The following is a 24,826-nucleotide window of genomic DNA, read 5'->3' on the forward strand; positions in this document are numbered from 1 at the left end:
AGTATATTATTGCATCATTCGATAGCTTATTTGATAACAATTTCAGCAATATGCCATAAATGGGTCAAAAACTAAACAGTTCATTATTTAATGTGATTCTTATGGAAAGAATGGTGGGACGAGGACTTTCATTTTTTCAAATATTTCTGCAGTAAAAGTTCATTTTAATTTTCGATTCTACAAATACTGTTTTCAGTTTGGACAAAAAGTGTGCTTAAGGGAAGATTATGAACTTCATCAAAACTCAAGATTTTCGAATTAAAACCCAAATTTTTTTATTATACCAGTGAATTCTACGTATACAAAGAGAGGGGATAACTTAAGCAAACCCTATAACCACAGAAAGAAACTAAAAATCAGAGTTTCGATCAATAAATTGGACATTATATGCTCCAAAATTTTGACACATATTTTTTGAAGGACCAAACCATAGAGTTATAAATATAGATAGAGGAAGTACACGAAATTTTTCATGTCCCCAACATGGTTAGATTACCTACGTTGTTGGATTGTGGTATATTTTCAAATCCACAATTTTGTATAGGCATCGTTATCAATGAATATTATATTGAATGAAATATATTTATTTGAATTATTACCGATAAAAATGCAAATTTGAATCCGATATTTTTCCTTATTGTCGAATTTGTAATAAGTAGAATATTTATAATTTTCTGTATCTACCTGCTGAAATCCAAGGTTAGGGAGCTTTTGCTCTCCTAGTGTCATCGGTTGTTTCACGTTGTTTGTCGCGGTTGAAGTTGTATTTTTGATATATTTAGGTATTTATTTCAATATATTTTGAGTAAATATGAAACGTTGATGGGACATAAGAAGTGCGTTCTTTATGGAGAAACTCACGAATTGAGTGAAATATCGTATCACTGATATGTTTTATTTTCGCGCCCTTCATGTCAAGTTTGATAGTTCATGTTTGGGACAAAATTTGCTAACTGAAAATGACATATGCTCTATCTATGTTCATTACTCTGAGGTACTAACAAAAAAATAACGTGGTTTGGCACTGGCAGTGCCATCTCTGCGCCAGACTCGAGACTTACGGAATGACGAGTTCTAAAACCATCAATATTTCATCGTTTCTCTCGAAATCAAAAAATTATAGACATTTGGGCGGAATTATTGAAAATTGATATGATTTTTGTACCGTATATCGAAACATAATAAATATACTTTGATATATATAATCAGAGTGGATCAATGGTAGGTATTTCTCAATTTCACAAAAAAGATCAGGATCACAGAGATTTTTATGGAAAATAAGTAGAGCTTCACAACTTTCTCCGGCAATCCCAAAAATCAGAATACAGTATTGAAAATCATAGACAAGATATCTAACCTAGTTATCACATTAGTTTCGATCATAGAACTGACCTAAATTATTTTCTTACACGGTATAAAATTGTTTAACACATCAACAGAACAATATTCACATTTCGATTAGTAGGTTGTGCCTTATTACCAAATAAATATATTCAATATAACGGAATCATTGACCTGTAATCTTAGATATCTGACAAAACCTGGCGTAGACCCAAAAACAATCGCACCTATTTATAAAGGCACATTATTTATGTCTAATATACTATCCAACCACTGAACAAACACGTGGCCTCATATACATATATAATTAATAAAACAGCCATTTCACAGATCCCAACGAATTTTATAAGGTAAGGTGTGGGTACACCATTTGAATATGTAATATTCAAAATAACATCACGTGATCTCGATTAGGCTTGCGTATTGATAAAGTAAACAGTGTGTTGAAAGTGTTTGCAAGTGGTGTATCTGGAAGCTTAGAGAGATAGTTCGATAGATTTTGTTCGGAGTCGATATAATATAGTGATAAAAAGTATTAGCTGCTGCCTGAACAAACGGTTTCCTGATAACAGTATATTGGTGGCTTTAGCAGTGCGTATCAGAGAGCTGGTCGGACAATAGTGAGTATTTTGATAGCTGCTTATTGACAGGCAACACTGTTGACAATATTTAACGTCTCGATAATAGAGATTTATCTCCGTATATCGAATTTCTCTTCGGAAATGTTTATTGATACAATATCCCGAAATATTTTACTATATTTGTACCTAATAGTTTCAATTTTTCAAAAACAACAGTTCAAATTATGCTGGAATAATAGTAGTAAATAGAGTAATAGCAGTTATCTACAACTGAATAGAATTGTTATTGTTTTGAATGATAATTTCTATAATCACGTATATTCGTATAAAAATTTAAATTGACATTTATTAAAAATAAAATTTACATGAATAATTCTCGCTATCCAAAGTGTGTGCGTCAATTGTTCTGTACAATTATTTTTTGTCATGGGAAGAGATCATTTTTGTTTTTATTCTATCAGCAGTCTTTATTACAAGAATTTGAGAAAAAACTGACGAAAGTCAGGATCGTTCTTTTCCATATTGCCTATTGTTACATAGGGTTTCTTCGATTGGTCATCCATTCAAACATCAACCCTTTCCAGAGCTGCTAGAATTCTTAATCAAATAATCTCAAATGCATTTTAACATTTGAAAGTTATGTACATCAGTTTTTATATACTCTTTAAGTGTTCCTTGAATAATTTAACACACAATCTTAATAATAAAATTATGACGAATAATTGCAAAAATTTAGAATTTTTCGAAACAATTTTTTCTACAGAATCACGTATTGAGAAAAATTTTGAGATCAATGAACTGTTGAGCGGATTTAGGTATAGTTATGGAATACTATTATGTATTTTTCATCAATGAGTCAAACCAAATGTTTACTTATAACGAGTGTTCAAAATCGTATGACATTTCATACATTGTATCAAATTATTCACATAGTGAAACAATTCACATATGGTCGCATCTTGTTTACTGCATCTGAAGTTTAAAATAGAGTTCAATGATCCAGATATGGAAAAACTCGATTCCATCCTATTCACTTCAAGTGCTGCAAGATGTTATCGTACTATTCGAGATGGCATATAAGATATATAAATGTGAATCAGATAATGCTCTCATCCAGAGTTCAAATTGCAGACTTCTGAATGATTTGGAATTGCTTATTTGCTCATGAAATTATGGCATTATGAGTTGAAGGAATTATACCTTGAAAAGTTCCATAATTAAGTAATGAACTATTTTTATCTACAGTTGACATTGAAATTCGAATTCATCGATGTAAAAACACAAATCCAAAAATCAACGTCTTACAATAGAAAGATGCCGAAAAACTAAATTGATTTGGAACAAAAATTCAATATACAAACAAAAAAGCCAGTCTAAAATTAGTTGACAAGTCGATATATTTCGGGATATGGATAAATTAAACAAAAACGAGGTAAAGTTTGTGGAAGTGATCGTTTGTTATTTTATTACCGAAACATTACAAATCCCCTTTCTCTTTCATTTGCCATTTCCTCATATATCATAGAATTTATTAATTCGTGTGAAAATAAAAGCATACGTTCAATAAAAATCACGCTACGAGATTTGACTACATGGATTTAAGAATCAAAGTCCGAATGAAATTTTCAGAAATTTATATCTTCAAGGATACCAAAGGTAGAAATTCGTATTGAAAAACTTTTTATTGAGTATTAATTGAGTATTATTAATGATGTGAATTTTTTTTTATATCTTTATGAATTGGGAATAAAACGGAAATGACATATTCCCCTGGTAATTTCAAGAAAAAGGAGTTTTACAAACGTGGGCCTGCAAACGCTTCATTTTCGAGATACAAGTTTTAACACCTTGATTCAAGTTTAATTTTTTTTCAAGTTTTTCTCATAACATCTTCACTATTTTACTGAACTTCAGATATTTCAATTTCGATGGCAAATCCATGTGGTAATATTTTCTCTGGAATAGTACCCTTTTTTTTTCTCCCAGAGCATTGTTTTTGGTGATCCACTAGTGATTCGAAAACATTTGAAAAGAAACTTAGATCGAACACTAAACTTTTTGATCTCCTATAGTTCAGTCGTATCTGCGGCCAATCTCGATAAAAATTTCAAACAATTCCCTCGAAATCCTCTGGAAAATCTAAATTATCATAAAGTGCAATTAGTAAGTTAATATGAATAAATTAATCATTAGTTTTGGTGCTTATTTTCCCAATCTGCATTAATGATTCCTGATTCGGTAAAATCGTGTAATTATCACAAAAATGCACGACTTTACGAATCACTCTGTATCTCGAAAACAAAGCTTTTGAGGGCCCAATGTTTATTGGAATTTTTCCTTTATCTCTCGTTTTCGTTTCCACCTTCAATTTAGGAACAGCGTATATATTTCATTCTTTGATTTTCAACAATTTCAAAATAATATAGTCGGAATAAACAATCACAGGTACAAATCCCGTAGTTTAATGTTTATCATGAGATTTTTTCACGAGCTGACAATTGTCTGAGATAGGAACAAATATAAACCATTGTGTAAAATTTGAAGTGTTTTGATTATCAAGTAGGAATATTTGATGAGATAGGAGGAATTAATAGCATATAATTGTTTTTTCCTCTTGGGTCCGCTATGGCGAATAGGACAATTCAATTTTTCTTAGAAAAAAGCATGGGTACACAGATAACTTACGCCTTATGTGTGTTATGCATTTTCAAGTCTACATGTTTTTGAAAAATCAATCCCAGAAGTGAACTCATTTCAAATAAATGATAAAAAATACCCCTTCGAATATTCATCGAAATGAATTCAAAAACATATTCTCCTCTTCATGGAGTTTGATCCGTTTCTCTATCGATTATGGAAAATAAGGGTGATGAATACCAAAATATCTTTTCATATTCAGGGCTGAACACAACATTTACCTCATCGTCAGAAAAATATTTGTCTAGAAATTAGGTTTTGCCGTATCTTGAAGATGTGTATCACAGGAGTTTTGTTTTGGTAGATTTTCTTTGGTTATTTCTATATACTTTGAGATTAAATTTGCAACAATGAATTTGGAATATTTTTGAATGCTACTTGTGCTACGAGAGCTATATCAACCTCAAAGTCTCAATTGAGGTTTGAATTTCGAATGCCATAATTTGGTTCGGATAGATGATGAGCAAAATCTCACTTTTCGTAAAGAGCATTCTTTCCAAACTACGGTTTCAATCGCGATCAAATATTGCATTTAAATTTTAAATAACAATTTTAATCTCCTCGCAAAATTTTATAAGAATCACGTTATCAAAATCAAAAATGATTCAAGCAGAATATTGAGGAAAAAAACTGATATTTCCTTGACAACTGATCTGACCAATTTTAAATTCGGGTATAAACAATTTTCAGCTTAATGCAAGTGTCTTTGTTGATCGCGTCACCAAAACACTAGAAAATTCAAGCAAAATATACAATATTTGTGTCGACAACTGACAAGGTGAAAACCTATTACCTATTAATATGTCCAAAGAATTTTATTTCATTTCATGTGGTAGAAAACGCAAAACACATTTGATATGAACTGACAAATAAATCACTCTAAACAAACTGAATTATAGATAACCTTGAAAGTCTGCCTATGTGTAGAACACATTTGTGAGTAGGTAACAAAAATAATTTCGACAATCACTAAAAGCAGTTTTCTAGTTACTTTGGTGCTCCTTTCTCAAAAAGCAATTCACCAATATTTGTTCTTACTTTTGTACTACTGTAGCCTCCACATATTTTTCACTGGTTTTACAAGCTATCCCACTCTGCGCTGGAGCCACTTGGTGCAGCCGTATTTTTATTATTATTTCACTGAATCGGGGTAGTTACGGCTTTGTTAGCCTACCGGGAACTGCGACCAAATTAATCTCTTGTTCTTAACCCTACCTATTCATACAAACCCAAGGTGGCCGTCGGAGCTTGACTATTACTCCGTGAGTATCAAGAACTGACTTTTCATGTGAGTGCTTCTTAGGACAGTTGGCTCTGGGCATTTGCACACTATGTGTTCAGCTGTTTCTACCTCCTTTCCACAGAGTGAGCAGATCTCATCTGCTTGCTTACCTTTAGGGTACAAAAAGTATTTGTACGAATACCTTTTGTGCCGGCAGTTTCCTGTCAACAGTCCCACCATTACACGAAGCACAGCTTGTGGTAGCTTCAGGAGCTTTCTGGTATAGGTCGGTGAAAGCTCCACAAATTTCTTTGCCTTAGCAGGGCCCGGAGTATTTCTACAGAGACTTTTCCTATTGTCTCTCTCCCATAGTTGGTCCACTGCCTTGAATTGGTATTTTCCAAGCCTACAGAAGGACTCAGGACCAACAGTTGTCAAGCTTGATGCCTTTTTGCAAGTTCAGCGGCTTTTTCATTTCTTTCAACACCGCAGTGCCCCGGTAACCATAGCGGAGTTACTTTATTGCCTCTGGCCAGTTGCTTTAGGTTATTACTGCCCTTCCATGTCAGTACAGACCCCTGGCTGTATGATTTCAAGGACCTCAGCGTGGCCTGTATGTCCGTAGTGATTTAAATACGCGCCCTTTTGAGGTTTTTTTTGATACACTCTTGGGCGCAAGTGTAGACAGCTAGTTTCTCGGTTTTCAGGATAGGAGGCTCATTTCCAAGGAATCTAGAGATCCTCATTTAGGCCCATATACCCCAATATTTGTGCCTTTTTCTGGTTTTGATCCATCGGTATATCATATGGAGGGCTTTTTGTTCAAACGATTTACGGAATTCATTGCACTGAGGCGGTCGTCAATAACTGTTTCAAAGGGTGCTTCGAAATCAAAGAAAGTTGCCATGACATTGGAGGGTTTTGCCAGGAGTTTTGAGTCTAATTGATTCAATACCTTCAAGTGTCCAATTCAATATACCGGACGGAGATCACCATTGTGCAGCTGTTACGAAACGATAAAACCATTTTTGAGAATTGAACTAGAATAACTTCTGATGGTTATTAAAAATAGTTAAGAATATAAATTCTTGAGTTATGAATGAAAATTTGGTGGTTGAGAATCATTAATCGAAAAATTTCCGCGTACATCCCTGGCAAAATATGGATAGAAGTCATCCAAGCCGAAATAATAACAGGAAAATTCCCCCACAGAACCTGGGCATTGAAATATCTCGTCTATTCCTTTGAATAATAACAAGAACAAAGGTCATCATAACTCAGGGACGCACGGTGGATGTTTAATGAAATTTCTGCAACGGCGAACAGCAGTTAAATGACCGTCAAGACGCTTGAAGCAGTTTTCCGGGTAAATGCCTTGTTTTATGTCATCCAGAGATGCAAAAGTGCACACTGGGACCTTGGCGAGGAAGCACCTCATTCGATTTTATTCTTTGACTAATTACTCGACAAGGTTTAGTGCCTCATTTTCATTGGAATGTCAGATATCCTTTTTACCTTCCAGCAGGATTCATTTCTTTGGATAAAATGTGCTGGAGTTCTTTTTCTCTTCCGGTAAGAGTAAGCATAGAAAGTTAAGATGATGCTTCACTTTATTGTCTGTTTTTATGAGGGGTTATTTGAAACTTTGAAACGGTTAAGTTCCATGATTATTTTTCTTTTTGAGTGAGTTACTTTGGAATTATTATTTGGAGGTTCATTGCGCTAAAAATTGACTAGAACACTAAATATTGAAGTTAATTTATTACACACAAATGGACTCAGCTGACGACCAAGAGCATGTTCATCTTAACGAATTTAATTTTGATGGACTCCTGAACTACATGTGCATTTATGTACTTCACACAGCTACATTTATTTTTTGTTGAAATTTCAAACCCATATTGAATTTTGACAAATGCCACTTTTGAATTTTAAATTTCCAAAATTTCATTTCAAAATGCTAATTTTCACTTTTTTCTGAATTCAGAATCCCAACTAAAATAAATCTATCGACACTGAGATATTAAAGTTTTTTTCGATTTTCTGCTTGAATTGTCTATGATTTTGATCAACACGTAATTTTGCATGAAGCTTCATATTATTATTTTACTAAGAGTTTTCCAATAAGAGCTTTCATTTTGAATAACCATCTGGAATGGAATCTGCGACTGAGGCTCATCTAATGCTCACAAATACCTATGGTGAGGCTGCTCCTAGTAAAAGAACGTGCCGAGACTGGTTTCAACGCTTCAAGAACGGAAATTTGACGTCGAGAACAGCATGGCGGTAGAAGAGAGAAGATTTATTTGATCAAGACTCGTGCCAAGCGCAATAAGAATTGGCAGCATCATTAGGAGTGACGCAACAAGCCATTTAAAAACGCCTGAAAGTCATGGGAATGATTCAGAAACAAGGGAATTGGGTGCCGTACGAGTTGAAGCCGAGAGATGCTGAACTGCGAATAACGAGAGATATGATGAGTGATTTTACAGCAGACAATGCTCGACCCCATGTTGCGAAAGTGGGAAATGGGAAGTTCTACCACACCCGCCATATTCTCCAGACGTTTCTCCCTCGGACTATCACTTGTTTCGAACAATGGCACACGGCCTGGTTGACCAGTACTTCCAGTCTTGTGAAGAAGTAAAAAATTTGATTGATTAGTGGATCACTTCAAAAAATGACCACTTTCTTCAACGCGGGATTCGTGCGCTGCCCGAAAGACGGGATAAAATAGTGGTCAGCACTAGAATCTTGAAAATATAATCAGTTTTTTACAATTGAACCTTGAATTTAAGAAAAAACGGCGGAAGCAAAGTTGTCAGCCTATGTATTTCGATCGAAACTGTAGATAGCATGAATACATCAAGAAAAAAAAATCACAGAACCATATTCACGGAACCCCTATTCGGATAAACGAATTCAATCGCGGCATTCGAGATCCGAACCTAACCTGAAAGTTTAAAGTATCTATAGGTGTTTCCTTTCAAGAGTTATCGTGTTAACAAGCAGACGAACCGATATATTCGAATTTGTAAACGAATCTCTCATGAGTGAGTCGAACTTTATCCTTTGAGACCATTCCCTGCTAGAAAATTACAGACATCGAGATTCGACACTAAATGATAGAGTGATTTGTTCGGTGAAACAAGCGCTCAAAAATGTTTATCAAAACGCTTTTTTATCTGCCGAACGGAAAAAATTCATTTGACTTTAATTAACCTCTTTTTTATCGTAATGACCCCCCAATGTATTGCAAAAGTTCATCGAACGAATGATGGTAAAAACCGATGAGTATTATTCTGAAATATTCCATTTATATTCGGCCAATTGGAAATTCTCCCGTTTGATGCACAGATGGCGGTGATAGTATTAAATCCATATGGTTTTTAGTTAGTACCAACCGTCAAACGATATCTACGTGTCAAAATATGACAGCAGTCCGACCATTAGTTTGTTAAATATTGCATTGTAGTTACTTTTGTTATTCGAAAAAAGATGGAAAAAAAGAATTTCGTGTGCGGATAAAATATTGCTTTTTGAAGGGAAAAATACAGTTGAAGCAAAATCTTGGCTTGATGGAGAGTTTCCGAGGTCTGCACCAGGAAACTCAACCATCAGTAATTGGTATGCTGAGTTGAAACATGGTGAAATGAGCACTGAAGACGCAATGGACGCCCAAAAGAGACTGTCTCCGACGAAAAAATTCAAAAAATAATTTTAAATGAGCGTAAAGTGAAGTTGGTGAGATAGCAGACATTGTGACGATATCATCTGAAAGTGTACATCATATCATTCACGAATATTGGTTCATGAGAAAGCTGTGTGCTAAATGGGTGCCGCGCGAGCTCACAATCGATCAAAAGCAACAAAGTGTAATGATTCTGAGCAGAGTTTGAAGCTGTTTAAGTGCAATAAACCTGAATTTTTGCGTCGATATGTGACAATGTATGAAACATTGCTCCATCATTCCACTCCGGAGTCCAATCGACAGTCAGCTAAGTGGACTACACACGATGAATCGAATCCAATGCTCAAAAACAATTAAAACAGTCGACTGGCAAGGTTATAGCAACAGTATTCTGGGATGCGCAAGGTATAATATTCATTGATTACCTCCAAATGGGCCAGACCATCAACAGCGATCATTATAGCGTAACTGGATCGTTTAAAGGATGAAATCGTTGAAAAAACTGCCCCATTTGATGAAAAAAGGGGCTGTTTCATCAAGACAATACAAATCAATGAAAACAATGGAAAAAATGCATGAATTGGGCTTCGAATTGCTTCTGCATCCACCGTATTCGCCAGATCTGGCCCCCAACCACTTTTTTCCTGTTCTCAGACCACAAAAGAATTCTCGCTGGAAAGAAATTTAGCGCCAATGAAGAAGTAATCGCCGAAACTGAGGCCTATTTTGAAGCGAAAGACAAATCGTACTACAAAAATGGTATCGAAAAGTTGGAAGATCGCTATAATCGCTGTATCGCCCTCGAAGGCAACTTTGTTGAATAATAAAATCGAATTTTGCCAAAAAATGTGTTCTATTATGGTAGACCGGGGACTTTTCTATAAGCCTGTTACCTTTCGCAAATTCCAGGTTTGAGTGTCTGACTTATGCATCGGATTTGAGAACATTGACGCCTTGAATTCATCGACGCTTACAACAGGGCTCCCTGACTTGGATCGTGATGGATTCAGCCTAGGGCAACTCGTACGAAATTACAGCTAGATGTGTAATCAGGCTCCAAACTTAATCATTGCCACTGCAACGTCCTAGCAGTTGAATATCTACGGGTAACGCCCTTGTAAAAGACGGTCAGGACTGTAGGGGTCGTTGTATAATCAGGGGATTTTGGTATGAGGTTGGTACAGGCTGTTATATACATATACGGAAATTAATCCGCCACATAAACTTTACGTTTTCACCCACTCATCAGGGAGAAATCCATAAAGTTTGAAATACCCGATAGGTATTTTCCTCCAAGACGAAAAATGTCGAAAATTGTCAATGTTTATTCAGACCATAACTAGAGGGAGTATACGCAATTTTTACATGTCCCCAACATGGTAAGACTACATTGTCGGATTGGGATATATTTTCAAATCCACAATTTTACTATATCGTTATGAAAGTGTATTATATATTGAATGAAATACAGGGTGTTTCCTAAACATGCGGCAAAAATTCAGGGGGTTGTTCCTTGGACTATTTTAAGCATGTTTTGTCCTTGGATGATTTTTGAAAAACCTCTTTGTTTCGAAGATACAGGGCGAACAACATTTTTCATATTTTCAAAATTAATAATAAATAAAAAAAAAAAAATAAAAATGCGTACCGCACTGTGTTTACTAAGTAGGTACTGCTCGTTCCCCGGACTTAAACCCCTTAGATTATTTCCTATGGGGCCATCTAAAATCATTAGTTTATACCACTCCAGTAGAAAATGTGGAAGACTTGCGAAATCGGATCATTGCTGGGTGTAACTTAATAAGAAATGATCCTGGTGTTTTTGAAAGGGTTCGGCAGTCAATGAGGAGAAGATTGGATGCTTGTATGCTGGCTAGAGGTGGTCATTTTCAACAGTTTTTGTAGGTTGAGTTGAATTTTCATGTAATTTTTCATAATAAAATGTTATTATCTGAAATTTTGTTTCCCCTATATCTTCGAAACAAATAGGTTTTTCAAAAATCATCAAAGGACAAAATATTCTTAGAATAGTCCAAGGAACAACCCCCTGAATTTGCCGCATGTTTAGGAAACACCCTGTATATTAATTTGAGAGATTCCCGATTGAATATGCAAATTTGAATATTTGGAATCCGATATGTTTTCTAATTATTAAATTTTTAGTGACCAGAATATTTAATATTTTCTCTATCTATACCTGCTGAAATCCAAGGTTTGGCAACCATTGCGCGCCTACTGTCATCGGTTGTTTCACGTCGTTTGGCGCGCTTGAAGTTTGTTTTCTGAATTTCTGATATATTTAAGTATTTATTTCAAGATATTTTGTGTTAATATGAAACTTTGAATCACAATGGGACATAAGAAGTGCGTTCTTTGTGGAGAAAATCGCGAATTGAGTGAAATATCACATCACTGATACGTTCATTTCCGCGCGCTTCATGTCAAATTTGATAGTTCATATTGGGGACAAAATTTGCTTAGTGAAAATGTCATATGCTCCCTCTATCTATTTTTATTACTCTGAGATTCAGACAAAAATCGTATAAAGTGTTTACAATTCAGGATTATGTGAATATAATATATATAACCTAGTTATACCTGGATTTTCTAAGTAAAACTATTAAAATTAGGCAAGGAAACACTAACTTCGAACGTTGACAAGAATACAAATGCTCAATTTCTTTTTACTAAAAGTTGAAGCCCAAGTTGTTCCTTAATTAATCCTTCGGAAACCTTGAGAGGTATCAAAATTATTTAGAGCATTTTTATAATTTCTCAAACTCTGTAAACAAGTATTTATTTCCTTTTAAATGGTCAGGGGTGGAGACTACAGAGATAGAGTGGGATTTATTCATCCATATTTTTAAAGAAGAATATGATTGGTAGATAAAAAAGAATTAAATATGAGTTAGAAGTCTTTTTAGTATATTCTGTCTCTTAATTACTTCAATTTGATAGCCTAAAGCATCTTCAAAATAAAAACCTAATATTTTTGATACATAACCCCTTTGAAAGTTTTCAGACTAAGGCTGTCTTCTTTTTTCGCAATGTTTTATTTAGTTAAAGTCAAAATCGGTATGTTTTTAAGCCCTTTCAATGTTGTGATTGTGGTCACTTATTGTCAATAAGAATAATATAAAAATAAATTTGAGACGATTTTTCTTTTAACTTGAACACTCTATATTTTGCTAAGAAAATATAAGTGGACCTACATGAAAACTTTTCTCTTAAAAAAGTGTCAGGAATAATTATTTGAAAATTTCTGGCTTTATTCTTGAACATATTTATTAGGCGAAGGTCCAGCTTTGAAGTCATTCCAACAATCTTCATCATCTGACAAAACTATAGGCGTAACGAAGGAGGAGTTATTGGGGACATGACCCCATTGATTAAAAAAAAAATTACAAAAATTGAAAAATGTTGCTCTTTCAAAGTAAGTCAACTCTAGTTGCGCCAATGGACAAAGCAATAAAACAATAAAATAAATTACATTGTTCTGATTCATAACTCGATCAGACAATTGTTAATTGTATGTTCAAATCAAATAAAATCGAGATCCGAACACAACAACGAAGTCAGACTGTAAAATATACAATAGTGAAGCACCCAGCGCCGAAAAGCGATTGACATAAAACCGATAAACAAATATTTGTCACTTATATACGTAATAATCAATGGAAAACCGTCCGTCGGAGGCAAATGCTGTGAAAAATCGTGAAAACAAAACGATCGGTGCCTCTCAAATAGATTGGCAAACAAGAATTTATTTATAACGCCACTTGAAGCGATCAGACATGTTTATATCCTCTTGATGTGTTCCCTGTGAAGGGATTATCTTTGGCATGAGTGAGGTTCATCGATTTGTATCAATGAAGTGGGTATTTTGTTTGGAGTTTATTCTAGAAAATAATAATAATGGTATAACAGTTTTTTTATGAGATTCAATGAAATACGGTCGAAAATGATGAATTTTCAATGTCAACTGAAAACTTGTTTGTATTCGGTGAGAAAAAAGCTCTTTTTTTCAATATTCTTCTTGAATGGTTCATGATTTTGATTATACTTTCAGCACAAAATTTTTCAAGAGTTTAGAAATTTGTTGACGTTATCAAAAAATAATTTTGTTCGAATCTCAACATGATTCTGCCTATATTAAGTACATGCAAAATCCAAAACCAATGGAATTTTTGCATAACAAAAATATCATTATTCTCTAATATTCTTCTTGAGACGCCATGGTTCTAATCTCAGAGTAGGTAATAAAAATAAATTGAGGGAGCATACGTCGTTTTCAGTAAGCAAATTTTGTCCCCAACATGAAGAATCAAATTTGACTTGAAGCGAGGAAATGAGAACATAGCAGTGATACGATTTTTCTCTCAATTCGCAAGTTTCTCCACAACTTCTTATGTCCCATAGTGAATCAACATTTCATATTAACTCCAAATATTTCGAAATAAATATTAAGTAATGTAATGATCATATATCATTATGTTTTTCGATATTCTTCTTCTTGATTTTCCTATAGTACTGGTTACACCATCACCATGGAATTTGGTATTAATCCTAAAATCGTTTTTTTACTTTCAAATGTGAATTTTCATTTCAAAATTAACTCCGGCATTATAAATCCGAACCCTGAAAATTTTTCAATTTCTATGTCTTTTCGTTTTGGAGTTGTCTTGTTTACGGCCAACTGGAAGAACATTCCTTATTTTGACAACGAATTTGTCATCAATGAGTTGCACCTTATCGTATGAGACCAATCCTGGTTCAAAATTCGATAATTACGCATACATATTTTGCGACGAAGTCGTTTGTTCAGGGAACGAGCGATCAGAAATAAATTAGATACAAATAATTCGATTGGGTACATCAAATATACTATCCAGTAACAATTTCTTCATCTTATGGCCAAAGAAATTCGTGAAATTTCAAATACTGAAGTTATATTGATTTCGTTTTCATTCTTGGCAAATTTTTATTTCATCAATCATAAAAGGATATACAAAAATACCGAAATAAACTGTTTGACCTACGACATTGAATATCTACAAATGACGATGACCTCTGTGATATTTCGATATGGACGTCAAAACAAAGGAATGAGGATAAATATTACCATTCACTGGTGTAGGTATTGAAATTTTGGATCCTGCGTTTAACCTTGATAACATTAAAAATAAAAAAAAAAATAATGAAGAAAAGTTTATCAGAAGCAAATAGTATTTTTTTACAGTTTTGCTTTAACACATATCTATTATCTTATTTCAAACGGAAAATTCAGTTTATATTTTTCTTTTTTGAATGGTAGTTCTGTATCGAATATCACATCATGCTATAAAAGTATATTATTCGGCTGTTCTTAAGTTATTATGATTTATCCTGACGGATTGAGAAATACAAATAAATAGATATCAGTTTTCAAATTAGTTTTAAATTGCCTATTCATTCGATTCTTTTAGCTTAATTGATAAAACATCAAAGTAGCCAAAACAATTTTCAAATTGTATTAGGTACATATAGGTGCAGGTTGATTAAAAATCGACTTATGTACCTATATTATTATATAGTTATTACAGTACCTATACAATAACATCCAATATCTATCTATTTTTCCATTATTACCAAAATGGCAATTTTCAATATCGTTAAAAAAGGATTGATATCAATGAACTTAATTATGAATGAAGTATTTTTCTATGGCGTTCGTCATCTGTATATTTCAAAGAATTTCATGATGAAAATAATTGCAAAATGAAAAGACTCCTAAAATAAGTCACTCCTTTCTTTTGTAGTTGATAACATTGTTTTTTTTTCATTAAAAATTTCGTCTTTCTAGTATACTTTTAACAGTCGATATTCAACGTGATTATGAACACCCCTGTACTTGCACTTTTATGACAATTTCAAATCCTTCAGCCTTCAAAATTTCGTGAATTAAGTCCAAATGAAAAAGTCAATCGATTCCAAATCCTTCAGTAGATATACCTAAATGATTCAATCACTCTCTCTATATTGAAATATAGAGAGAAATTGAAATTGAAATTTTGTAAGACAAGCATTCACAACTTGAAGATGTTTTACATATAATAATGAAAATAATAAAAGAGTATGGAAGTATGTTGAGTGCTATTTTGCTTTAAATATTTCAGAGGACTGTACCTGTGCCTACAAAATTTCAGAAATGTTCAATTATTGGTTTTCGTGATTGCTGAATTTATCGGTGAAACGTCCTGTAGATTACGACCTATCCGATAGAGTAAAGGTGCGATTCTCGCATGTGTTCATGGCAACAAAGCATGTATGAAAAATCTATAATATGTAATTAACATCTTTTCAACGCTCGGAAGACAATAATAACGCATGAGTAAATTAATCTTATCTCTTCACGATAACATTTGAAACTTGAACTCAATTGTACTGAATAGTGGAATACTGGACTGAATTACTGATCATTTCAAGACAACAGTCAGCAGTGCAGAACATCATTTATCTTAGGTAGACAAGATTTATTCTATTATTGTTAATAATTGAGATAGTTTCTGGAAATGAATTAATTATCTGATGAAAGTGAGAACGAATAGTACCTACAGTGATTATTGAATTAGTGTTCAGATTCTGGAATTTTCAAATCTAACGTTTGATTCACAGATATGGCCCCACCGGGTATAGCTAGCTCTTCCAATTCGCAGAATCGACCTGAAAATGGGTATACAAGAAACTGCGAAAAGAAAAATATGGATATCAAAATTTTAGATGGTGGATTTGCAACCCAATTGAGCTGTCACACGAGTAAACCTATAGATGGTGATGTTCTTTGGAGTGCTAGGTTTTTGTCAACTGATAAGGAAGCTGTGATAAATGCTCATCTTGATTTTCTCAGAGGTATGTTTCTAAAGAAAAGTTTCGTCTCAAAAATTTGGATTATAGTAAGCTTTGTCGTTTTTCATGCTTTATCTACAAATGAAGATATTTTTCTAACAATGATTCATCATTTTTGTCTTCCTCAGAGTGACAAACTTAGAAAGAGGGAGCATATGTCATTTTCAGTAAGCAAATTTTGTTCCCAACATGAACAAATTTGACATGAAGCGTGCGTAAATGAAAACATATCAGTGATACGATATTTCACTCAATTCGCGAGTTTCTTCACAAAGAACGCACTTCTTAAGTCCCATAGTGAATCAACGTTTCCTATTTACTGCTTATACTTCCTCTACCTATATTTATGATGTCTTCAGAAAACATCTCAATTCATTTACAGCACTCTGAAAATAAATGCCATGTGTGTATCGCAATGGAAAAATTGGAATTTATTGAATTCTACGATCTTTGGCACCTCAACTTCGAATTTAACTGAATTTTACACTTTCCCCTAATTAAATGTAACTCAACTTTTTTTCAGCTGGTGCTGATGTTATAATGACCAACACATATCAAGCTAGCATAGGAGGATTCGTAGAGCATCTAAAATTATCAGAAGAAGAAAGCTACGACTTAATAGTTGAATCTGTTCGTTTAGCCAAGATTGCCGTGGAAAGATTTCAACAAGAATTCAACTCAGACAGTAAGTACGTAGTCCTTAACGAAGTCAAATTAACACTTTTTGAGTAAAGACAAAATGCTTGCAATAAATGTTGGTACTTTGTGGTAATTGCGATTTTTTTTTAGAAAAGCCATTGATTGTGGGTTCTGTTGGTCCTTACGGAGCCTCGTTGCATGATGGATCTGAATACTCTGGTTCTTACGCAGCAACAACTCCAGTAGAAACAATGAAGAAGTGGCACCTGCCAAGAATAAAGGCACTACTTGAAGGTGGCGTAGATTTATTAGGCATGGAAACTATTCCTTGTAAGTTAGAAGCAGAAATGTTGGTGAAACTTTTGAAGACTGATTTCCCACAAACGAAGGCTTGGCTCACATTTAGTGTACGAGTGAGTATTAAATTAATGGAGAACAGTAAAGTTAGTGATAGACCTTTGTTAAAAAGTATAGCGGGAGACTGGTATATTATAAAAGACAAAACATATTATTATTTTTTATTGAAATTTATTTAAAATCGAATCAAAAGAAATGAGATTTGTTCAGTTTTTGTATATGCGTTGCGCGTTACGCATGTGCAGATCTGAAATTAACGGAATTTCTGTACATCAGACGTGCTGACTATTTTTTCAAGCGATGAAATAGGAATCCAGTTTGACACATCAATTGTTTGCTATCTGAGTTTATCAAGAAAAAAAAAATTATCTGAAAAAGCTTGTTCAGAATGGTTTTGGCAGGCGTAAATTTCAAAAGAAATTTTTTTTCTTAGTGAAAGTATCAAATTAGTAAGCCTGTACTTAATTTTATGATCATCAGTGTGTAGTTCACAAAAATCATATAGGTATAATAAATTATTCAAACTTGAATGCAGGCAGCTTAGACTAATAAAACTACTTCATTCTACCATTAACCCAAAGAGAAAAGAATGACCACACACAGGATGTTCTTACATTGGAAATACAAATAATGAAATTGAGAGATTCCTTGAGTGAATTAAAGCAAAAAATAGTCCCATAAATATGTGTATTTCTACTATTTTTGTGATAATTAAAATAGTTTATCGAATCTTTATGAAACATTGTTGGAGATCGAGAAAATAAGCACCAAAACTAATTTATTCGTCTTCTAAATTGGATTTTTATGAATTCGAATTTTCCTGCGGATTTCTAGAGAATCGTTTGAAAATGTTTACTCGATAACAATAGCAAATACGATAAAACTACAAAAAACCAAAAAAAAAAACAGAAAGAAATCACGTCCCTGTAGATTGTCAATCTCAATTGGCATATCAAGTGATGTTCAATATAAAATTCGAATTAAACATCTTGTGAAGTGCAGATGGTATGAGAAAAAAAATTAAATTGAAATTTAACACCCTGTATCTCGAAAACAAACCATTTGTGGACCAATATTTCTTTTTCTCAAAATTATTCGAGGAATCTCTCATTTTCGTTTGTACCTACCTCCAATTTAGGAACACCCTGTATACCTCTAAAAAGATCCTGCGGGATGTTTCTGGATAATTGACTCATCTTGTAGTTCTGCTCCGGAATGATGAGACATCAAATTGTTTTCCTACGGTTAATCATTCGAGACAGAAATAAAAAAAAATTGTTTCGCTGTTTTTTGGAATTTACGATTCATAAATATCTCTTCTCCGCAGTTTCGCTTCTTCAGTATTGTTTTCTGCCCCTAATTTTAGAGCGAATTAAGTATAAGGGAAGCGTAGTACTCACAATTACAGAAATAAACGCGTTTTTATAGGGTGATAAAAAGTCCGGTTTAATACCTTTTCTGAACGTCTAAGTCATTTCGATACTTCTGGAAACCGTTTTACGAATGACGTTTTTATCGTGGTATCCTGAGTATACATTTTGATGCGATAAATCTTTAAGTGTTGAGTTCGGTACGATTAGTCATGTGAAATTGATTTCTAAGGCAATCTATAGAGCTTCCTACAGGCCTATACGAAAGCAGTTAAAACCGCGAATCTGTAGATACCTATATTGGATAAATATAACAAAAATTAGCGATGGGCATATATGTACACAGGGTGAGTCAAAAATGTGTACCGAACATTCTGGGGTGATAGTAAATTGAAAAATAGGTATAGTTTGTTGAATGAACTTATGGCCCAAAATACATCTTAAGAAGATATATTCTTGCAAAGTTGATCAAATTAAAACATTTTCCCCTTCTAAACGGTGTCAAAAAAGTCATGATTCACCCTCTCGAAACTTCCCCTATAACAATATCAGAAATGTAGAAGTATAATAAAAAAATGTATTTTTACAACATACATTTATGCACGAAATTTCAATCTGGTCGCATTCTCCGTTTAGAAGTTATGCGTTATGCGGAGAATTTTTTTTACTTTATCAACTTTGAAAGGATATATCTCCCTCAATATGCATTTTGGGCCATATGTTTATTCATAAACTATACTTATTTTTCAATGTACTATCACCTCCAGAGAGCTCGGTACACATTTTTGATTGACCCTGTATTTCAACCGAAGATTCCTGAGGTCAAAAGAAACACTTTTTTCCTTCACTATTTTTTCTGATGATTCATTATAGGCAATAGTGCCTAGCTATTCATCGAATTATGTTGGAGTATTAAATTGAAAAAATTAGTGTTGACAGCTGAGAGGGCCCTGTAGAAAAACCATTATCACTACCTATTTCTCAGTTTTCGATTTTATAATATTTGAGCCCCATTATTCGCTTTCAAACTGCGGGTTCTTGAATTTTCTTTAAAGAATCGAGCCTCCGTTATTGTTCTCAGGCATTCAATTTTATATGAAATCATATTTTTTCAACTTAAAATCACCTTGTTCAATTTATCATGGGACCTTTAGTCGATTTTATAAAAAATCGTCTTGAATTATTTAAAAGTATCAAGCTCTATAGTGAAGAGACGACGCAGGCTACAGCTAAAACTAAAACTATAGTTGGGAGCTCCTCTGCCGCCTATTCGTTTTCATTGAAATTGGTGCTTGGCAATTTTCAATTCACTACGAAGAGTGGAATTTTCACTAGAAAAATATATTGTTGTGTCAAAAAAAAGTCTTGTTTTACTAACTGACTTTGGGCCCAACATTTTGGCGCCCCGGCAAAATTTCCGCTATGCCGGTCCTGGCAGCGGCCCTGCGACCAGTCCAGTTTTTCACTAACTTTTCCAATTAATTTTGCCATATGACGTCAATGGTGGTTTGAATAGTGGCGTCCAATCCTTCAAGAGTTGCTGGCTTGTCGGCAGAAACCAACATAGCCCCATAAAAAGTAACAGAGAGGCGTTAAGACGCACAAACGAGGAGTGCAGTTAACCAGGACCACTTCTGGAAATGAAGTTGTCACCAATCACCAAATTGATTTTGCGATAAATTGGTGGTTATAAGCGAGCTGTATATGGCAAGTTGCGCCGTCTTGTTGGAACCACAGCTCGTCGATGTTGAGCTGATTAATTCTTGGAAACGAAAAATCCGTCAGCGTGGCAACATAGCGCTCGCCATTCACCGTAACCGCAGCTCCTAAGAGCCGATGATGCTGCCACCCTGTAAACTGCACTAGTTAATAAATAATAATAATAAACGCAATTTATTGACCCAAGGGCCAAATGGCCATCGACAGTATTAGTCCTACAGCCAGGTAAATTTACAATAACTGAAATATAAGATTAAACAATGTTTGTAGATAAACAGTTTGGAGATTAACATTAACATTTGGACGGAAAGCAAAAAAAAAACATTATATTATAGTGGTGAATCAACTAGATTTTGAAGTGGTAATCATTGATTGGCATCTTCAGTGGGCAGGACTGTCTCTGAACTCCTCAAGATGTTCTCTGATGGTCTTTAGAGGATGTTTTGCTCTGGGCTTGGAATGCTGGTTACGTTGGATTAAGTGTGGTTCCAGGATTTCCCAGTTGTTCGGCCTTTGGGCAAATTTCATGGACAGCTTCCTGATTCTGTCTGCTATAGGCTCAACCTTAAGCAACTTATACAGCAATGGGTTTGGAGGATTGTGTAACGGATTATTCGGATGGCGAATTTTGGTTATTTTTCTCATTGCTGTTGTTTCTGCCGTTTCAAGTGGTCTAATGGTTGGTCTCCTACAGGTCAAGTAAAGGTTGTGCCCATAATCCATAAGAGGTCTGCATATACTTTTGTAGATAGTGGCAGCAGTCTGTCTGTTAATGCCCTTATCCTTGTAGGTAAGACTGCGGAATATTTCAGCTCTGGAAATTACCCTTTTTTTAACTGAATTACTGTGGTATTTGAAATTCAGCTTTTGATCCAATTGAAATCCTAGATATTTTAGGTTAGCTTTAGGCTGTATGTTGTGCTGGAAGATTGTGATGCTTGGCAATAACTCGTAATTTTATGATTGAATATTATTAACTCGGTCTTAAGGGGGTGCACTAGTTAATTTTGATGGATCTAATAATATGGTGATCCTTTGATGGCTAGAGAATTGTTCTTTATTCGATACCTACGGCAATTTCGCTTATTGACGAAGCCATTTAACCAGAAATGAGCTTCATCACTTAACACAATTCTTCGGTAAAAAGATCATCTTCGGTTATCAGTTTCAAATTACCCCATCAGCAAAAATTCTCCTTTTTGGCTTCAATTCTTACATAAGCTGTAATTTATAGGCACGTAAGCCAAGAGCCTCATGTAAAATTTTCCACGTAGTGGAAGTACCAAGGCCAACAAGTTGAGAACGTCGACGTATCGACATTTCGGCGTCTTCTTCAACATTTCCTGCTACTTCAGCAATATTCTCTTCGCTACGCACATTTCATTGTCTTGTTGATTTGAATCGAGAAGAGTAAAATAAGGGCGAAAACGATGAATAACTGAAAAAATTACTTTCTGAATAGGCCGATTTATGTTGAGAGTAAAATGGATGAAGTGCTCTATGAACTTCACGTACATATTTAGTTTTTCACAGTAAATCTCCCCAATTTGAAAACGTTGTTCTGACTTTAAACGATTCATGATGATTAATCCACAATCCTTACTGAACAGAAATGTCAACATAGTTTTAAATTCTCAACTGTCCAAACCAAAAACGACAACCATCGACATTTATTATGCATGCAGCTAAACATCCGTTATTTACACGTTTATCTTCACAATTACTGAACCTTATTCAATTGCCGCATTCACAGGTTGATTCAGCTGAAAAAACATTAAGGCAATCTGAAAAAGCGATGTAGTGAGTCTGTACTAGCCCGAGATGGCGTCATAGGCTACGCGTCTCTCGAAAGACGGCACCGCTTACGACATAAACCCAATTGTTCTACATCGAAATTGAGGGTGCATATGGCAGGGATCACTGAGTGCTTATCGATAATTAATTCCATCAGTGATCCCAGAAAAAAAACCTAAATCTTCTGAGAAAGGGCGCAGCTTCAAAATTGGCTCAGAACGCCAAAATGAATTTCTTATGCGACCATATATTCTCCAAAACAGGCTGTTGAAATGCCTACACATAGACCGACTGAATGACGCGAAATTATCCTCTTTTAATTTTAACGTTTTTTTTTCAGCCAGATGGAAAATCGATAGCTTATGGTGACAATTTCCAACAAACTGTTAGAAGTTGTTATGATCTCAACAGAAATCAATTGGTTGCCGTGGGTTTGAATTGTGTGGCTCCCAGATTGGTGGAGAAGTTCATTTCCGGCATCAACAAGGGTAGGGAAAGTGACCCAGTGCCGCTCATTGTATATCCCAACAGCGGAGAAAGCTATAAAGTTGATTTGGGGTGAGGAAAAATTCAATTACCTTGCTGCCTATTAGCTCTATAATTGGTTTGCTATCCCTTTGAGCAAATATGAGGAAATTAGTGTTGAACCTGAATAATAAACCCTGAAATTGCAATCTGAGATCCTGTAGAATGTTTTAGAGATCTATTACTCTGTACCATATAAAATTATGTAAAAAAAGTAATTTTTTGAAAAAGATTAATTCAAAATTTCAGTGAGGTTCTGTATTTTATTTTTTAAATGAAGAGCAGACCAATATTCATCTATTTGTATTCAAAAGAATTCAAGTTACACAAAAAATTCAATAAAGGTGTATATTTTATAATAATTATCATAAAATATCAGCTTTCACTAGTGAACAATGGTTTCAACTATACAAAATACAAAAATAAAGGCAATTTTTCCTAATATGCAATAAAATATTCTCTTCTTGTATTCCTTTTATTGTGGAATGTTTTATATTTGATGTTGAGGTTCAACTTAAGCTCATTTATTTTTTAAATCTAATTTAATCAAATATTTTTTTCAGATGGATCGATAGAGACAAGTGTGAACCAGTGGAGGTTTATGTTCCAAAATGGTTAGACTTAGGTGTTACTTGGGTTGGAGGTTGTTGTAGAACCTATGCTGTGGATGTTACTAGAATTCATAATGAAGTTCAGAAGTGGAAGTGTAAACAAAGTGAATTAAATTGTTCTTCCTCACAGTAGCACAAAAACTAATACCCCAAATTATACAATAAAAAGTACAAATCCTTCTTCCTAACTTTGAAAGTGAAACAAAAAGAAGCTAGTCTTACCACAGAATGGAATATCAAACAAATGTATTTCTAATTGTATAAATATTTTGTTAAATATATCAGTCGTTTCAATCATTATATTTAATTTATTAGTATTCAACCCTAACAAACAATATAAATATATTTTTTGTGAGTCCGTTCAAGAATAAATTGATAATCAATTCAATTTAATTTGTTCTATTGACAGACCATTTAGTGATCGAAAGTAAATATAATAAAAACAAAAATACAATTAGTTCAATATGAGTAAAACACAAATAGGTAAAAATTTTGATTATACTGCAAAAACAACCTAGAATTGACTAACATATACAGAAAACGAACTCACTAAGATACAAGCAATACAGTAGATGGTTTCTAAACATAATCATTGTTGCATATTTCCTTGAGGTTGGATAGGCATTTGTTGCTGTTGAGGTTGCTGAGGCATCATAGCTCCATTTCCTGGCATATTCCTAACTCCAGGTCGAGTTTGCATGTGCTTAATTCTTAGCCTATCTAATTCATTAACTCTAGATCTAGCATGTTCTAATCTATGCCAAGCCATTTGCAATACTTTCTGCGATGCATATCCTGAACCCTCATGAGGTTGGCCAGTTGAAACTTGTGTTAAGTAGTTAATCTGATCAGTTAATTTATTCTCTACTGTACTGAGAGTCTTCAAAAACGTCTGAGTATGGTTTTCTGCCTGCTTAAGACTAGACTTTTCCTTGCTCAGTTCAACAAATACCTGACCTATAAGAATTTAAGGTGATATAAGTAAAAATCAGCTGCAAAAATTATTGAAAATATACCTGCACTATGAAGACATGTTATTATATCCTTCTCTATAGAATCTAAGACTTGTATTCTTTCCATTGGAGCAGTCATTTTGTCATCAAAATATTTTAAAACACAATTCCAGACACCTAATTTACACCTGTATGTCTTAAATTTTCATTTACAAATCGCAAAACTGGTGTTTCAGGTTAGTCACAAACATAAGTCTTTGGTATGGTGTGACAGTTATCTTTTTCTTTTGAAGATTATACGTTTTTTTGAAATTGTTTTTCCGAAATTTCCTATACAACTCTTATCAGGTACATTTTTTCACTACTTTTGAATGTTGATAATTATCTTCCAAACTTCAATTCGGATTTGATTCAAAGCACCTACTAGTTTAATTGTCAAAT

At 34.0% G+C, this 24,826-nt stretch overlaps 2 protein-coding genes across 3 annotated transcripts; one reads left to right on the plus strand and one right to left on the minus strand.

Annotated features, from left to right (window-relative positions):
* The first annotated feature begins 1,672 nt into the window (after positions 1–1,672).
* On the plus strand, positions 1,673–23,732 carry LOC123679337 (homocysteine S-methyltransferase 1-like). 2 transcript variants are annotated; one of them, XM_045616894.1, is made up of 6 exons: positions 1,673–1,961; positions 16,187–16,420; positions 16,941–17,102; positions 17,207–17,469; positions 22,637–22,854; positions 23,385–23,732. In XM_045616894.1, exons 2-6 carry the CDS (start codon positions 16,189–16,191, stop codon positions 23,563–23,565), a joined length of 1,056 nt encoding a protein of 351 aa, XP_045472850.1. In that variant the 5' UTR covers positions 1,673–1,961; positions 16,187–16,188; the 3' UTR covers positions 23,566–23,732. The 2 variants fall into 2 exon arrangements, with proteins under 2 accessions (XP_045472850.1, XP_045472849.1); XM_045616893.1 differs by lacking the exon at positions 1,673–1,961 and adding an exon at positions 15,825–16,033.
* LOC123679338 (mediator of RNA polymerase II transcription subunit 11) lies at positions 23,718–24,814 on the minus strand. Its single transcript, XM_045616896.1, has 2 exons — positions 24,449–24,814; positions 23,718–24,389 (listed from the first exon to the last, which is right to left on the minus strand). Exons 1-2 carry the CDS (start codon positions 24,522–24,524, stop codon positions 24,022–24,024), a joined length of 444 nt encoding a protein of 147 aa, XP_045472852.1. The 5' UTR covers positions 24,525–24,814; the 3' UTR covers positions 23,718–24,021.
* Positions 24,815–24,826: the final 12 nt, after the last annotated feature.

This window comes from Harmonia axyridis, chromosome 4 (genome assembly GCF_914767665.1).
Source record: "Harmonia axyridis chromosome 4, icHarAxyr1.1, whole genome shotgun sequence".
In the NCBI taxonomy this organism is placed as follows: domain Eukaryota; kingdom Metazoa; phylum Arthropoda; class Insecta; order Coleoptera; family Coccinellidae; genus Harmonia; species Harmonia axyridis.